General features: G+C 38.5%; 4 protein-coding genes across 5 annotated transcripts; all 4 read right to left on the bottom strand.

Annotated features, from left to right (window-relative positions):
* Positions 1 to 734: 734 nt before the first annotated feature.
* LOC132088175 (transforming growth factor-beta-induced protein ig-h3-like) lies at positions 735 to 1,400 on the bottom strand. Its single transcript, XM_059496319.1, has 4 exons — positions 1,252 to 1,400; positions 991 to 1,189; positions 801 to 930; positions 735 to 753 (listed from the first exon to the last, which is right to left on the bottom strand). Exons 1-4 carry the CDS (start codon positions 1,300 to 1,302, stop codon positions 735 to 737), a joined length of 399 nt encoding a protein of 132 aa, XP_059352302.1. The 5' UTR covers positions 1,303 to 1,400.
* Positions 1,401 to 3,497: 2,097 nt separating this feature from the next.
* Positions 3,498 to 7,645, bottom strand: LOC130695474 (uncharacterized). The gene is made up of 3 exons (XM_057518607.2): positions 7,474 to 7,645; positions 7,067 to 7,402; positions 3,498 to 3,711 (listed from the first exon to the last, which is right to left on the bottom strand). The coding sequence occupies exons 2-3, from the start codon at positions 7,364 to 7,366 to the stop codon at positions 3,571 to 3,573; spliced, it is 441 nt and encodes a 146-aa protein (XP_057374590.1). The 5' UTR covers positions 7,367 to 7,402; positions 7,474 to 7,645; the 3' UTR covers positions 3,498 to 3,570.
* A 637-nt stretch (positions 7,646 to 8,282) lies between these two features.
* LOC130695472 (transforming growth factor-beta-induced protein ig-h3-like) lies at positions 8,283 to 9,657 on the bottom strand. The gene is made up of 6 exons (XM_057518606.2): positions 9,537 to 9,657; positions 9,314 to 9,407; positions 8,999 to 9,243; positions 8,741 to 8,939; positions 8,474 to 8,680; positions 8,283 to 8,404 (listed from the first exon to the last, which is right to left on the bottom strand). Exons 1-6 carry the CDS (start codon positions 9,651 to 9,653, stop codon positions 8,283 to 8,285), a joined length of 984 nt encoding a protein of 327 aa, XP_057374589.2. The 5' UTR covers positions 9,654 to 9,657.
* A 900-nt stretch (positions 9,658 to 10,557) lies between these two features.
* On the bottom strand, positions 10,558 to 15,144 carry LOC130695587 (uncharacterized). 2 transcript variants are annotated; one of them, XM_057518752.2, is made up of 3 exons: positions 14,628 to 15,144; positions 10,826 to 11,161; positions 10,558 to 10,770 (listed from the first exon to the last, which is right to left on the bottom strand). In XM_057518752.2, exons 2-3 carry the CDS (start codon positions 11,069 to 11,071, stop codon positions 10,621 to 10,623), a joined length of 396 nt encoding a protein of 131 aa, XP_057374735.1. In that variant the 5' UTR covers positions 11,072 to 11,161; positions 14,628 to 15,144; the 3' UTR covers positions 10,558 to 10,620. The 2 variants fall into 2 exon arrangements, with proteins under 2 accessions (XP_057374735.1, XP_059352185.1); XM_059496202.1 differs by lacking the exons at positions 10,558 to 10,770; positions 10,826 to 11,161 and adding exons at positions 13,712 to 14,166; positions 14,222 to 14,556.
* Positions 15,145 to 16,907: the final 1,763 nt, after the last annotated feature.

The raw sequence follows: 16,907 nt of genomic DNA, 5'->3' as shown, positions 1-16,907 counted from the left end.
TGAGACCAGATCTGTCCTCCATCAGCCGTACGGAGGTTGGGTTTCTAGAGCACTTCACCTCCACGTTCCTGAACTAACAACAGCCAAACGATTTTGCTGGATGCCACGCTCTCTCAAGGCAGCAACGATTGTGGCGGGCAAAAGTGAAAGTCGAGTCCCGTTGAGACACAGTTTCTGATCGAAGATGAAAATGACGTTAGCCGAACGCGGGGCGTCATTCTGGAACGGCTTGATTTCACCGGAACCGATGACTTATCGAAGTTGGAACTTAATTCAACGTTACCTTGATTGCGACGTTTCTCGTAACGGCTCGGTACTACCACTAGTATCGGAAGGTACCAGATACGTAAAATGAACTATCAATTCATCTCAACTTATTTTTCATTAAAACTAACTGGAATGAGCAGGGCAAACGATTGACGGTGAAATGCATCAGTAAGTATATATTTAATCAAATTCGTATAATATTTATTTAATTTTTTATTCTCTCGCCGTATTTAGTTCCATTGTCCATTATTTGAAATATGCGTTATTAATACAGCCGGTTGAAGCACGTTTCTTGGACTTGAATAACTGAATCGATAACGTGTATAACTCCTTCAAACACCGTTATGTCCGGCTCAATGATTTGAGCATTGCTTACGGTAATACCATCTATTTGAATATGAGAAATCAGTACGTAATTAAGTTGTTTACTAGTAAATGATAAACATTTGGTCTTACAGGGAGTATTGTTAATCTCCACCGGGACGCCTGAAAAAACGACGAGGGGGCCGTTAGTGAGTCCGGCTGTGTAAAACGTTCCAGAAGCGACGTGCATTTTTAAAAGAACAACCAATTTGTCTAGGTCGGCAAAAAAGGAATCGAGAACACCAGGTGGAAGTGCTTTGAATGCGGCGTTGGTCGGAACAAACCTCGTTTTCGGACGAGCTGGTATAATAATATAAATAAAATGTCGTAATGTTGATTTGCTGAAGAAATGAAACTAACCTCTGAAACTATTTTGGGTTAAGCCAAGTTTTTCGAATATGCTTAGAAATATGGAGAAGTCTTTATTGCTTTTCAAAAAATTGATGATGGTGTTGTTGGGCGATAAGTCTTGCGGATTGAGAACCTTTTCAATGGGGTAGATAATATGTTTACCTATCGGTATACCTCTTAAAAGTGGTACTCCGTTAGCTGTTGCAATCTATAAAATTACGAAATTGAAATTTGGTGAAAAAAACCGAATTAAAACTTTCAATTATTTACATCTTCGGTAGCAAACGAAGGCCCTTTGTTTCGGTATACGTTGAAACGCATAACTTCACCTTGCGCAGTGTTTACAGTTAGTTCAACAAAGACGGCAGCCAGGAGGCTGCAGGGCTGCCTGAAAAGCACCAGATGATAAAGGAGAATGTCTCAACAGTTTAATATCGTTCAGAATGGCTGCTAGAACTTTGGGTTCGATAGCTGCGAAGGCTTCATTCTTCGGAGCCAATACGATGAAAGGTCCTGTATTCACCGGTAGCAAATTAATGAGTTTTTTTTTTAATTTATTTAAAAGTAATTTAAGAAATAATCATACTGGCTTCAGAAAAACGTTCTACTAAACCAGCCTTCACGATCAGCTCGACGAACGTTGTAAAGCCATTTTTTTTTAGAGCAGTTAAAATATCTCCCTGACAAAATTAATGGTGATAAAATCAGTGAATGGCACTTTGATTATCCATAATACTATACAGCTAAATGCTAACAATCCTAAAATTCTAGGACGCAGCTTTAACAATTCATTTTTGGTTTTTATTTACCGATTGTTGCGGGTAAGCAGGTTGAATGGCGTATCCTGAATCATACTGATTTTTCGTAGCGTAACCAGATGCCGTAACGTTAACTACAAAGAAAGCAATAATCAGTAATAACTTCATGCTTGAAAAACAAACGTTTCTTTCAAACAGTGGCTGTATCAGACACTGATTGTCTTTTACTAGAACAATTCCTTTTTGTACTGAAAAATGGCTTGGCATGACGCATTGAAGCCGTTGGCATTTTGCAATGACGCTCTTGGTAAACATTATGTCAACCTAATGTTCAGATCTTTTTTAATGCTTCCATTCAAAATAACGCAATCGAATTTGGACATCGGATCGTGAAGGACTCTTCGGTTCTGTAGTAGGTAAACACGAATTTTTGTTTTACTCTGCAAGGATACCCTGTACTTAATTTCGAAAATAGGTTACCTAGTTTACGCAGCTGATTAGCGTATGGTAATTGAATGGCTATTTCTGTCTCATCATAAATATTCAGGTTAAATTAAATCAACTAATTGAGTTAGCGAAATCGATTTCTATCTCTATTTGAAATTCATTCAGACCTTGTGATGCAAGAAAGGATGCCCTTGAATGTAACACGGGTGTTTGGTAAATTGTTTAGTAAACGAAAACGATAGGTCTACATAAAAAGAAGAAAACTTGGTTTACTCTGAAAAAAGCACTTGAGAGTAGAAAAGCAAACGATGCAAAATGGCGTCATTCTCGTAGGGAAGGGTTCGCAATTGCAAGGCTACAGTAGCGGTCCACAAAGTGGGAATTCCTGCAAAGTGGGAAGGGGCGGTGCTTGCACGGAAATGAACCCTCAGGGTCTGAGTAACGCCATCAAAGCGCGGTAGGTTTGAAAATGCGCAATGTTTGAAACAATTCTGATGTTTCATGCCACCGGAGCTTGTTTAGATAGCTTAACAACTATAAAAATTTCTGGTTAAAAATTTTTTCTAGAAATAAATGAAATATTTTGGCGAAAATACCCCTATTTTACGAATTTAGTCAGTTTGCTTTAGTCTGTGTACCTAGTCACTTGTTCTCACGTTCCTAGTGTTTTGAAACAATGTCAAAAAGCGTGCAAAAAGAAAATAAGGGATGTTATAGTTTTAAAAACCTAAAATCTATTGAATTGGTTCAGCAACTCAAATGTTTGGCGAAACGTACATTTTGATAGTCCTCGCTGAGCCTAGCCGGGTTGCCTAACCTCATCCATGTATTCATATGGGGACCCGCAAAGTGGGACAAACCCGCAAAGTGGGAAGGGTGTCCCCTTGCACAGCATGTCTCACATTGTGGACCGCTACTGTACTGCCTTCCTTACCCATCCTTTGAGTTTATGGCGCGTTCGTCAGAACAAAAAACTCTGTACGTGCATTCAGTGCTGCTTCGTCGTTGCTTCAACGTCGTCGTTTCGAGGAGTGAAAGATTGAGGTAAATGGTTAGAAAGAGTGTAATAGTCATTGAAGTAGATATTCTTTTACAGTGTCTCAACAGGATAATCAAAGAAATGTATCAGTGTTAATTGTGTATTTTGTAAAAGACGACTGATATAAAAAAGTTTGGGATTGCAAAGACACGGTCGGATTTACAGGGTAAAAAATGGAGGAGTATTAGTAATATAAAATGTTTTAGAGGAGTATTAGTAATATAAAATGTTTTAGATTAACCGGAAGATATTTTTTAGAAAGCAATTTAAAACAAAAATTAAGGCAGTACGCACCGGTGACAGCAACACACAGAAATCTCTACAGAAGATTGAAATTCTATTTTATCACATTGGTGATTGGCTGGTGATGAGTCTGCTGACCTTGTCCATTGGATCCAGCAATGTGTCTTGGATCTGACTAACTGTTACTTCTTCCACATCTGCAGCATTGGCCATTTCATTCTCGTAAACCAATTGCTCCCAGACCTGATAATGTAAATGTTTTAAGCATTAGAGTTAACTTTCATTTGCCATTTCTTTACCTTATCAAGGCGTTCCATAACGGGAGAAACATAACGCTGACAGAGGATGGATCCAATTCCGTCACGATCTTCAATGCAGTCGCATCGCTGTCACGGGCTAGGCTCACCAGAGACTGCCACTCGACAGGTAAAGATGTCGATAAACTTCTTAGCCTGCAGCAGTTGTGTAAAGCAACATAAGTTGCTTTCAATTTAGCCGGCCAGATGCAGGAAGTCCTTCAATTCCCACGTACTCTACCCGTCTACGAATCGGCCTTCGAATCTCAAACGGGCTAAACTGCTGTAATTGATATTTGATGAGATTATCCTCTTAGATTGCAACATGGGAGTGTTCACGTCCAATTGTCCAGTGAATTTGCTTCCGGCATTTAATTAGGACACGGTGTGAGATTTGTGTACGGTGATGAAAGAGACGTAAGCCTGAAATTAACGAGGTGAACGATAACTCATTACGAAGTTTATTGGATTGTCGAATAATTTCAAATTTGGTAAGTTCTAAATGAATTCCACGTTAATTTGATTGCCAGGTTTCTCATGACGGTCCGGCACTACTATTAGTACCGGAAAGTACTAGCGTTACATACGTAAAATGAACCATCAATTCATCTCAGCTTATTTTTCATTAAAACTAACCGGAATGAGCAGGGTAAGCGCTTGACAATGAAATGCATCAGTAAGTATATATTTAATCAAATTCGTATAATATATATTCTTTTTTAGATTCTTTCGCTGTGTTTTCAGTACCATTGCCCAGCATTTGAAATATGCATTGTTAATATAGCCGGTTCAAGCAAGTTTCTTCGACTTGAATAACCGAATTGATAACGTGTATAACTCCTTCAAACACCGTTATGTCCGGCTCAATGATTTGAGCACCGCTAACGGTAATACCATCTGTTTGAATATTAGAAATCAATAGGTAATTAAATTGTTTAATAGTAAGGTATATAGATATTTGGTCTTACAGGGAGTTTTGTTAATATCCACCGGGACGCCTGAAAAAACGACGAGGGGGCCGTTAGTGAGTCCGGCTGTGTAAAACGTTCTAGAAGCGACGTGCATGTTTAAAAGCACGACCAATTTTTCTAGGTCGGCAAAAATAGAATCAAGAACACCAGGTGGAAGCGCTTCGAATGCGGCGTTGGTCGGAATAAACCACGTTTTCGGACGGGATACTACATTAGTATAAGTAAAATATTATAATGCCGATTTGCTAAAGAAATGAAACTAACCTCTGAAATCATTTAGAGGGATGCCTAATACTTCGTATATGCGTAGAAAGATGGAGAGGTCTTTGTTGCTTTTCAAATAATTGATGAAGGTATTGTTGGGCGACAAGTCTTGCGGATTAAGCACCTTTTCAATAGGGTAGATTATGTTTTTACCTTTCGGTATCGCTTGTAAAAGCGGTACTCCGTTAGCTGTTGCAACCTGTTAAATTACGAAAATGAAATCTGGTGAAAAAAAACCTGATTTCAAACTATAAAAGATTTACATCTTCGGTAGCAAATGAAGGCCCTTTGTTTCGGTATACGTTGAAACGCATAAGTTCACCTTGCGCAGTGTTTATAGGAAGTTCAACAAAGACGGCAGACAGAAGGCTGCATGGTTGTCTGAAATGCACCAGATGATAAAGAAGAATGTCTCTCAACAGGATATCTTTCAGAATGGCTGCTAGAACTTTAGGATCGATAGCTGCAAAGGCTTCATTCTTCGGCGCCAATACGATGAAAGGTCCTGTATTCACAGGTAGAAAATTATAGGTTTTTCAAATTCAATTATAAGTAATTTTGGAAATAAGCATACTGGCTTCAGAAAATGTTCTTCTAAACCAGCCTTCACGATCAGTTCGACGAACTTTGAAAAACCATTTTTTCTGAGAGTAGTTAAAATATCTACCTGACAACGTTAATGATGACAAAATCTGTTATTAGCAGTTTAAGTATCCATAATACTATACATCTAAATACTAACAATTCTAAAATTTTAGGACGCAACTTTAACAATTTATTTTTGGTTTTCATTTACCGATTGTTGTGGGTAAGCCGGTTGAACGGCGTATCCTGAGTCATACTGATATATTGTACCATAATCAGCTGCCGTAACGTTAACTACAAGGAAAGCAATAATTAGTATGACCTTCATGTTTGTAAGAGAAAAGTTCTTTCAAACAGAGGCTGTATCAGAGACTGATTTTCTTCTGCTCGAACAATTCCTTTTTATACTGAAAAATGGCTAAGCGTGAGGCATTGAAGTCATTGGCATTTTGCAATCAAATTCTTGGTAAACATGTCGAACTAATGTTCAGGTCTATTTTAATGCGTCCACTCGATATAACACAATCGAATTTGGAAATTGAATTGCGAAGGACTCTTTTATTTCTGTATAAGGTAAAGCAAATTTCTGTCTAACTCTGCAAGGCTCCCCTGTACTTCACGTATCGAAATCTATCTCTATTTAAAATTCATACGGGTTTGTGATGCAAGAAGGGAGTACCTCGAAGGAAACACGTCTGTTTTTGACAACTCTAATTAAAGAAAATGATTGGCCTTTATTTTAAAAAAAATTTGGTTTAGTCTGCAAAAGCACTTGATTATAGAAAAGCAATGCCATGGATGCAAAATGGCGTCATTTTCGTAGGGAGGGGTTCGTAATTTCAAGGCTACTACCTTCCTTACCCATCCTTTGAGTTTGGGCGCGTTCTTCTTCAGAACAAGAAACTCATGCACGCACATTCAGTGCTGCACCGTCGTTGGTGCAATGTCGACGTTTCGTCGAGTGAAAGATTGAGGTTTATGGTTAGAAAGAGTGTATTAGTTATTGAAATAGTCATCCTATAACAGTGTCTCAATAGGATAATCAAAAAATTGTATTAGTGTTTATTATGTATATTGTAAAAGACGACGAATATACAGAAGTTTGGGATTGTAAAGACACGATCGGATTTATAGGGTAAAAAATGGGAGAGTATCAGTAATATAAAATGTTTTAGATGCCAGAAGATATATTTTTTTAGAAAGAAATAATAAAACAAAAATTAATGCAGTACGCACTGGTGACAGCAACCTACAGGAATTTCTACAGAAGCTTGAAATTCTAATTTATCACTGGTGATTGGTGTGGTGGTGAATCTGATGACCTTGTCCATTGATTCCAGCAATGTGTCTTGGATCTGACTAACTGTTACTTCTTCCACATCTGCAGCATTGGCCATTTCATTCTTGTAACAAATTGCTTCCAGACCTGATTTCGTAAATATTTTAACCATTTGAATTAACTTTCATTTACCATTTCTTTACCTTATCAAGGCGTTTCATAACGGGAGAAACACAACGCTGACAGAGGATGGATCCAATACCGTCACGATCTCCAATGCAGTCGCATCGCTGACACAGGCTAGGTTCACCAGTGACAGCCACTCGACGTGCAAAGATGCCGATAAACTTCTTAGTTTGCTGTTGTTGATGTCCGGGCATCATCTTTTTCAAGTCGAACAAAGTTCCGTTCGTTTCCAGAGCCAATGGAGTGCAGAAATCCTTTGGCATGGCCAGCTGGCGTCTCAATTTTTGATCACCTTTCAAACTGCGGATGTTTCGCATCGTGTGAACTTCTTCAGCATCAAATCCGAAGACGTTCTTTACCCCGGTAAGCAAATTTGCATAAAATATTGACGATTGTTAGTTAATTTTTTTAATTGAAATTTTACCTTCAATTCAACAGAACTGTTTCTGCCTTTCACTATGATATCACGCGGTTGAAGTAGATGAAGTTTGACGTCGTTCTCAATCAACAAGGTCAAAGTATCGGCGTAAGAACTGGCCTGACATTTGTTTCCGCCACACGAAACCAAAACAAACTGTTTGAAAGTTCCGACCCTGTACGGTTAATTAACAACGTAACGTAAAGCTGCGTGGATGTCCAATGTTGCATATTGTTGATCAGTCAATTTCAAATCTTCCAGATCCAATTGAATACCTTTATGATGAGACCAGATCTGTCCTCCATCAGCCGTACGGAGGTTGGGTTTCTAGAGCACTTCACCTCCACGTCCCCCGGAACTGACAACAGCCAAACGATTCTGCTGGAGGCCAAACTCTCAAGGCAGCAACGATAGTGGCGGGCAAAAGTGAAAGTCGAGTCCCGTTGAGACACAGTTTCTGATCGACGATGAAAATGACGTTAGCCGAACGCGGGGCGTCATTCTGGAACGGCTTGATTTCACCGGAACCGATGACTTATCGAAGTTGGAACTTAATTCAACGTTACCTTGATTGCGACGTTTCTCGTTACGGCTCGGTACTACCACTAGTATCGGAAGGTACCAGATACGTAAAATGAACTATCAATTCATCTCAACTTATTTTTCATTAAAACTAACTGGAATGAGCAGGGCAAACGATTGACGGTGAAATGCATCAGTAAGTATATATTTAATCAAATTCGTATAATATTTATTTAATTTTTTATTCTCTCGCCGTATTTAGTTCCATTGCCCATTATTTGAAATATGCGTTATTAATACAGCCGGTTAAAGCAAGTTTCCACGACTTGAATAACTGAATCGATAACGTGTACCACTCCTTCAAATACCGTTATGTCCGGCTCAACGATTTGGGCATTGCTCACGGTAATACCATCTATTTTCATATTAGAAATCAGTACGTAATTAAGTTGTTTACTAGTAAATAAGAGACATTTGGTCTTACAGGGAGTATTGCTAATATCCACCGGGACGCCTGATAATACGACGAGGGGGCCGTCAACGAGTCCGGATGTGTAGAACGTTCCAGAAGCGATGTGCATGTTTAAAAGCACAACCAATTTGTCTAGGTCGGCAAAAAAGGAATCGAGAACACCAGGTGGAAGTGCTTTGAATGCGGCGTTGGTCGGAACAAACGTCGTTTTCGGACGAGCTGGTACAATAATATAAATAAAATGTCGTAATGTTGATTTGTTAAAGAAATGTAACTAACTTCTGAAACTATTTTGGGCGAAGCGAAGTTTTTCGAATATGCTTAGAAAGATGGAGAAGTCTTCATTGCTTTTCAAAAAATTGATGACGGTGTTGTTGAGCGATAAGTCTTGCGGATTGAGGACTTTTTTAATGGGGTAGATAATGTTTTTACCTATCGGTATACCTCTTAAAAGCGGTACTCCGTTAGCTGTTGCAATCTATAAAATTACGAAAATGAAAGCAGGTGAAAACTGGAATAAATCTTTGATTGATTTACATCTTCGGTAGCAAACGAAGGCCCTTTTTTCCGGTATACGTTGAAACGCATAACTTCACCTTGCGCAGTGTTTAGAGTTTGTTCAACAAAGATGGCAGACAGGACGTTACAAGTTTGCCTGAAAAGCACCAGATGGTAAAGAAGAACGTCTCTCAACAGGGAAATATGTTTCAGAACGGCTGCTAAAACTGTAGGGTCGATGGCTGCGAAGGCTTCATTCTTCGGCGCCAATACAATGAAAATTCCTGTATTCGCCGGTAGCAAATTAATAGGTTTCTTTAATTTCATTAAAAGTAATTTGGGAAATATGCATACTGTCGTCAGAAAAAGTTTCCTGTAAACCAGCCTTCACGATAAGATCTACGAACGTTGTGAAGCCATTTTTTCTGAGAGCTGCCAAAATATTTACCTAACAAAATTAATGGCAACAAAATCAGTTAATAGCACTCTGGTTATCCACTATACTAAACAGCTAAATGCTAACAGTTCTAAAATTTTAGGACGCAGCTTTAAAAATTCATTTTTGGTTTTTATTTACCGATTGTTGCGGGTAAGCTGGTTGCACGGCGTATCCTGAATTATACTGATTTTTCGTAGCGTAACCAGATGCCGTAACGTTAACTACAAAGAAAGCAATAATTAGTAGTAACTTCATGCTTGAAAAAGATACGTTTTTTTCAAACGGTGGCTGTATCAGAGACTGATTTTCTTTAGCTCGAACAAGTTCTTTTTGTTCTTTTTCTGTACATGGCGTGGCATGAGGCAATAAAGTCATTGGCATTTTGCAATCAAATTCTTGGTAAATATAATGTCGACCTAATGTTCAAGTCTATTTTAATGGCCCCACTCGAAAAAACGCAATCGAATTTAGTCATTGGATTGTGAAGGACTTTAATTCTGTATTAGGTAAAGGCGAATTTCTGTCTAACTCTGCAAGGCTTCTTTGTACTTCACAAATCGAAATCTAACTCTGTTTGATATTCATACGGGATTGTGATGCAAGAAGGGAGCACCTCGAAGGAAACGCGTCTGTATTTTGAAAACTCTAATTAAAGAAAATGATTGGCCTTGATTAAAAAAAAACTTAGTTTGGTCTAGAAAACGCACTTGATTATAGAAACGCAATGCAACCGATGCAAAATGGCGTCATTTCGTAGGGAAGGGTTCGCGATTGAAGGCTACATACTGCCTTCCTTACCCATCCTTTGCGTTTATGGCGCGTTCTTCTTCAGAACAAAAAACTCATGCACCAGCATTTAGAGCTGCACAGTCATTGCTGCAACGTCGTCGTTTCGAGGAGTGAAAGGTTGAGGTAAATGGTTAGAAAGAGTGTGTTAATCATTAAAAAAGCCATTCTATAACAGTGTCTCAACAGGATAATCAAAGAAATGTATCAGTGTTAATTGTGTATATTGTAAAAGATGACTTATATACAAAAGTTTGGTACTGTAGAGGCACGGTCGGATTTATAGGGTAAAAAAATGGAGGAGTATTAGTGATATAATATGTTTTAGATTAACCAGAAGATAATTTTTTATTTAGAAAGAAATAAAAAAACAGAAATTAAGGCAGTACGCACTGGTGACAGAAACCTACAGGAATTTCTACAGAAGATTGAAATTCTAATTTACCACTTTTGTGATTGGCGTGGTGGTGAATCTGCTGATCTTGTCCATTGGATCCATCACTGTGTCTTGGATCTGACTAACTGTTATGTCTTCCACATCTGCAGCATTGGCCATTTCATTCTCGTATACCAATTGCTCCCAGATCTGATTATGTAAATATTTCAACCATTTGAATTAACTTTCATTTGCCATTTCTAACCTTATCAAGGCTTTCCATAACGGGAGAAACACAACGCTGGCAGAGGATGGAACCAATTCCGTCACGATCTCCAATGCAGTCGCATCGCTGACACGGGCTAGGTTCACCTGTGACGGCCACACGACGTGCAAAGATGTCGATAAACTTCTTAGTTTGCTGCTGTTGTTGTCCGGGCATCATCTTTTTCAAATCGAACAAAGTTCCGTTCGTTTCCAGAGCCAGTGGAATGCAGAAATCCTTGGGCATAGCCAACTGGCGTCTCAGTTCTCGATCACCTTTCAAACTGCGGATGTTTCGCACCGTGTAAACTTCTTCAGCATCAAATCCGAAGACGTTCTTTATCCCAGTAAAAAAATATGCATAAGATATTCATGATTGTTAGGTAATCTTTAAATTGAATTTTTACCTTTAATATATATAAGCCTGAAGTTGACGAGGTGAACGATAACTCATTTCGAAGTTGATTTGATTGTGGGATAATTTGAAACCGGGTAAGTTCGTACTTGATTCAACGTTAATTTGATTGCCACGTTTCTCGTAACGGCCCGGTACTAGCACGGCATACGTAAAATGAACCATCAATTCATCTCAACTTATTTTTCATTAAAACTAACCGGAATGAGTAGGGTAAACGATTGACGAAGAAATGCATGAGTAAGTATATATTTAATTAAATTCGTATTGTATATTTAAAAATTAGATAATCTTTCGCCGTATTTCAGTTCCATTGTCCAGCATTTGAAAATATGCGTTATTAATACAGCCGGTTCAAGCAAGTTTCTTGGACTTGAATAACCGAATTGATAACGTGTATAACTCCTTCAGATACCGTTATGTCCGGCTCCATGATTTTAGCATTGTTCACGGTAATACCATCTATTTCAGTATTAGAAATCAGTAAGTTATTAAGTTGTTTGCTAATAAATAATGGACATTTGGTCTTACAGGGAGTATTGTTAATATCCACCGAAGCGCCTGAAAAAACGACGAGGGGGCCGTTAGTGAGTCCGGCTGTGTAAATCGTTCCGGAAGCGATGTGCATGTTTAACAGTACAACCAATTTCTTTGGGTCGGCAAAAAAGGAATCAAGAACACCAGGTGGAAGCGCTTCGAATGCGGCGTTGGTCGGAACAAACATCGTCTTCGGACGGACTGGTACAATATTATTAAAAAAATGTTATAATGTTGATTTGCTAAAGAAATGAAACCAACCTCTGACACTATCATGGATCAAGCGAAGTTTTTCGAATATGCTTAGAAAGATGGAGAGGTCTTTGTTGTTTCTCAAAAAATTGATGGCGGTATTGTCGGGCGATAAGTCTTGCGGATTGAGGACCTTTTCAATGGGGTAGATAATGTTTGTACCTATCGGTATAGCTTGTAAAAGTGGTACTCCGTTAGCCGTTGCGATCTATGAAATTACGAAAATGAAACCTAGTGAAAACTGAAATAACACTTTGTATGATTTACATCTTCGGTAGCAAACGAAGGCCCTTTTTTCCGGTATACGTTGAAACGCGTAACTGTCCCTTGCGCAGTATTTAGAGCTAGTTCAACAGAGATGGCAGACAGGATGCTACATGGTTGCCTAAAATGTACCAGATGATAAAGAAGTATGTCTCTCAACAGGGAAATATCTTTCAGAATGGCTGCTAGAACTGTAGGTTCGATGGCTGCGAAGGCTTCATTCTTTGGCGCCAATATGATGAAATTTCCTGTATTCATCGGTAGCAAATTAATTGGTTTCTTTAATTTAATTAAAAGTAATTTGGGAAATAAGCATACTGTCTTCGGAAAAGGTTTCTTCTAAACCAGCCTTCACGATCAGCTCGACGAACTTTGTAAAGCCATTTTTTCTGAGAGTAGTTAAAATATCTCCCTGACAAAATCAGTAAAAAGCACTTTGTTATCCATAATACTATACAGCTAAATGCTAACAATTCTAAAATTTTAGGATGCAGCTTTAACAATTCATTTTTGGTTTTCATTTACCGATTGTTGCGGGTAAGCAGGTTGAATGGCGTATCCTAAATCATACTGATTTTTTGTAGCGTAATCAGATGCCGTAACGTTAACTACAAAGAAAGCAATAATTAGTATTAACTTCATGCTTGAAAAACAAACGTTTCTTTCAAATAGTGGCTGTATCAGACACTTATTTTCTTTTACTCGAGCAATTCCTTTTTATACTGAAAAATGGCTAAGCATGAGGCATTGAAGTCATTGGCATTTTGCAATCACGCTAATGGTAAAAATTTGGACGACTTAATGCTCAGGTCTATTTTAAGGCTTCCACTCGAAATAATGCAATCGAATTTGAACATCTGACGACATGAAGGACTGTTTAGTTCTGTAGTAGGTAAACACGAGTTTCTATCTAACTCTGAAAGGATACCCTGTACTTAATTTCGAAATAAGTTTACCTAGTTAACGAAGCTGATTAGCGTATGGTAATTGATTGGCTATTTCTGTCTTATCATAAATGTTCGGGTTAAATTAAATCAAGTAATTGAGTTAGCGAAATCGATTTCTATCTCTATTTGAAATTTATACAGACTCTGTGTTGCGAGAAAGGCTCACCTTGAATGTAACACGTGTGTTGTTTGGTAAACTGTCTAGTAAAAGAAAACGATAGGTCTACATAACAAGAAAAAAACTTGATATACCCTGAAAAAAGCACTTGAGAATAGAAAAGCAATGCAATCGATGCAAAATGGCGTCATTTCGTAGGGAACGGTTCGCAATTGAAGGCTACTGCCTTCCTTACCCATCCTTTGCGTTTATGGCGCGTTCTTCTTCAGAACAATAAACTCATGCACGAGTATTCAGTTCTGCACCGTCGTTGCTGCAACGTCGTCGTTTCGACGAGTGAAAGATTGAGGTAAATGGTTAGAAAGAGTGTATTAGTCATTGAAATAGCCATTCTATAACAGTGTCTCAACAGGATAATCAAAGAAAATTATTATTGTTAATTGTGTATATTGTAAAAGACGACTAATATACAAAAGTTTGGGATTGTAAAGACACGGTCGGATTTATAGGGTAAAAAAATGGAGGAGTATTAGTGATATAATATGTTTTAGATTAACCAGAAGATAATTTTTTATTTAGAAAGAAATAAAAAAACAGAAATTAAGGCAGTACACACTGGTGACAGAAACCTACAGGAATTTCTACAGAAGATTGAAATTCTAATTAATCACTTTGGTGATTGGTGTGGTGGTGAATCTGCTGACCTTGTCCATTGGATCTAGCAATGTGTCTTGGATCTGACTAACTGTTACTTCTTCTACATCTGCAGCATTGGCCATCTCATTCTCGTAAACCAATTGCTCCCAGACCTGATTGTGTAAATATTTCAACCATTTGAATTAACTTTTATTTGCCATTTCTTACCTTATCAAGGCGTTCCATAACGGGAGAAACACAACGCTGGCAGAGGATAGATCCAATTCCGTCACGATCTCCAATGCAGTCGCATCGCTGACATGGGCTCGGTTCACCAGTGGCGGCCACTCGACGTGCAAAGATATCGATAAACTTCTTAGTTTGCTGCTGTTGTTTTCCGGGTGTCATCTTTTTCTATCGAACAAGGTGCCGTTCGTCTCTAAAGCCAATGGAGTGCAGAAATCCTTGGGCATAGCCAACTGGCGTCTCAGTTCTCGATCTCCCTTGAGACTGCGAACATTGCGCACCGTATAAACTTCTTCGGCGTCAAATCCAAACACGTTCTTTACCCCGGTAAGCAAATTTGCATAAAATATTGACGATTGTTAGTTAATTTTTTTAATTGAAATTTTACCTTCAATTCAACAGAACTGTTTCTGCCTTTCACTATGATATCACGCGGTTGAAGTAGATGAAGTTTGACGTCGTTCTCAATCAACAAGGTCAAAGTATCGGCGTAAGAACTGGCCTGACATTTGTTTCCGCCACACGAAACCAAAACAAACTGTTTGAAAGTTCCGACCCTGTACGGTTAATTAACAACGTAACGTAAAGCTGCGTGGATGTCCAATGTTGCATATTGTTGATCAGTCAATTTCAAATCTTCCAGATCCAATTGAATGCCTTTATGATGAGACCAGATCTGTCCTCCATCAGCCGTACGGAGGTTGGGTTTCTAGAGCACTTCACCTCCACGTTCCGGAACTAACAACAGCCAAACGATTTTGCTGGATGCCACGCTCTCTCAAGGCAGCAACGATTGTGGCGAGCAAAAGCGAAAGTCGAGTCACGTTGAGACACGGTTTCTGATCGACGACGAAAACGACGTCAGCCAAAAGTGAACTGTTATTCTGGAACGTCTTGGTTTCACCGGAAACAATGACTTATCGAAGTTCGAACTTAATTTAACGTTATCTTGATTGCCACTTTTCTCGTTACGGCTCGGTAATACCACTGGTACCGAAAGGAACCAGACACGTAAAATGAACCATCAATTCATCTAAACTTATTTTTCATTAAAACCAACCGGAATGAGCAGGAAAAACGATTGACGATGAAATGCATCAGTAAGTATATATTTAATCAAATTCGTATAATATACATATTTTTTTAGATTCTTTCGCCGTTTTCAGTTACATCGCCCAGCATTTGAAATATGCGTTGTTAGTATAGCCGGTTCAAGCAAGTTTCTTCGACTTGAATAACCGAATTGATAACGTGTATAACTCCTTCAAACACCGTTATGTCCGGCTCAATGATTTGAGCACCGCTAACGGTAATACCATCTGTTTGAATATTAGAAATCAATAGGTAATTAAATTGTTTAGTAGTAAGTGATATAGATATTTGGTCTTACAAGGAGTTTTGTTAATACCCAACGGGATGCCTGAAAAAACGACGAGGGGGCCGTTAGTGAGTCCGGCTGTGTAGAATGTTCCAGAAGCGACGTGCGTGTTTAAAAGCACCACCAATTTGTCTAGGTCGGCAAAAAAGGAATCGAGAACACCAGGTGCAAGTGCTTTGAATGCGGCGTTGGTCGGAACAAACCTCGTTTTCGGACGAACTGGTACAATAATATAAATAAAATGTCGTAATATTGATTTGTTAAGAAATGTAACTAACTTATGAAACTTTTTTGGGCGAAGCGAAGTTTTTCGAATATGCTTAGAAAGATGGAGAAGTCTTCATTGCTTTTCAAAAAATTGATGATGGTGTTGTTGGGCGATAAGTCTCGCGGATTGAGAACCTTTTCAATGGGGTAGATAATGTGTTTACCTATCGGTATACCTCTTAAAAGTGGTACTCCGTTAGCTGTTACTATCTTTAAAATTATGAAAATGAAACCAGGTGAAAACTGAAATAAAACTTCGGGTGATAAACCTCTTCGGTAGCATAGGTAGGTCCTTTGTTTCGGTACACGTTGAAACGCATAGCTTTCCCTTGCGCAGTGTTCAAAGTTAGCTCAACAAAGATGGCAGACAGGATGCTACAAGTTTGCCTGAAAAGAACCAGATGATAGAGAAGAATGTCTCTCAACAGAGAAATATCTTTCAGAATGGCTGCTAGAACTGTAGGATCGATGGATGCGAAGGCTTCATTCTTCGGCGCCAATATGATGAAAGTTGCTGTATTAATCGGTAGCAAATTAAAAGGTTTCTTTTATTTTACTAAAAGTAATTTGGAAAATATGCATACTGTCGTCAGAAAAGGTTTTCTCTAAACCAGCCATCTCAATCAGCTCGACGAACGTTGTAAAGCCATTTTTTCTAAGAGTTTCCAAAATATCTAGCTAACAAAATTAATGGCGACAAAATCAGTTAATAGCACACTGGTTATCTGTTATACTGAAAAGCTACATGCTAACAATTCTAAAATTTTAGGACGCCGCTTTCACAATTCATTTTTGATTTTCATTTACCGATTGTTGCGGGTAAGTCGGTTGAACGGCGTATCCTGAGTCATACTGATTCTTCGTAGCGTAATCAGCTGCCGTAACGTTAACTACAAGGAAAGCAATAATAAGTATAAACTTCATGTTTGAAAGACAAAAGTTTCTTTCAAACAGTGGCTGTATCAGAGACTGTTTTTCTTTTGCTCGAACAATTCCTTTTTATACTGAAAAATGGCTTGGCAT

Source organism: Daphnia carinata, chromosome 7 (assembly GCF_022539665.2).
Source record: "Daphnia carinata strain CSIRO-1 chromosome 7, CSIRO_AGI_Dcar_HiC_V3, whole genome shotgun sequence".
Taxonomy (NCBI): Eukaryota; Metazoa; Arthropoda; class Branchiopoda; order Diplostraca; family Daphniidae; genus Daphnia; species Daphnia carinata.
This window is presented reverse-complemented; position numbering and strand designations above follow the sequence as displayed.

Bases quoted from the DNA above. Each gene is read 5' to 3' on its own strand.
- LOC130695587 (XM_057518752.2), bottom strand. From the start codon at position 11,071: ATGCCCAAGGATTTCTGCATTCCACTGGCTCTGGAAACGAACGGAACT. The intron at 10,771-10,825 runs GTTAGAAATGGC...TTACATAATCAG, and splicing joins TTATGGAAAGCCTTGATAAG to ATCTGGGAGCAATTGGTATA.
- LOC130695472 (XM_057518606.2), bottom strand. From the start codon at position 9,653: ATGAAGTTACTACTAATTATTGCTTTCTTTGTAGTTAACGTTACGGCA. The intron at 8,940-8,998 runs GTAAATCAATCA...GTAATTTTATAG, and splicing joins CTTCGTTTGCTACCGAAGAT to ATTGCAACAGCTAACGGAGT. The intron at 8,405-8,473 runs GTAAGACCAAAT...ATATGAAAATAG, and splicing joins GGATATTAGCAATACTCCCT to ATGGTATTACCGTGAGCAAT.
- LOC132088175 (XM_059496319.1), bottom strand. From the start codon at position 1,302: ATGCGTTTCAACGTATACCGAAACAAAGGGCCTTCGTTTGCTACCGAA. The intron at 1,190-1,251 runs GTAAATAATTGA...GTAATTTTATAG, and splicing joins CTTCGTTTGCTACCGAAGAT to ATTGCAACAGCTAACGGAGT. The intron at 931-990 runs GTTAGTTTCATT...TTATTATACCAG, and splicing joins AACCCAAAATAGTTTCAGAG to CTCGTCCGAAAACGAGGTTT.
- LOC130695474 (XM_057518607.2), bottom strand. From the start codon at position 7,366: ATGCGAAACATCCGCAGTTTGAAAGGTGATCAAAAATTGAGACGCCAG. The intron at 3,712-7,066 runs GTAAAGAAATGG...TTACATTATCAG, and splicing joins TTATGAAACGCCTTGATAAG to GTCTGGGAGCAATTGGTTTA.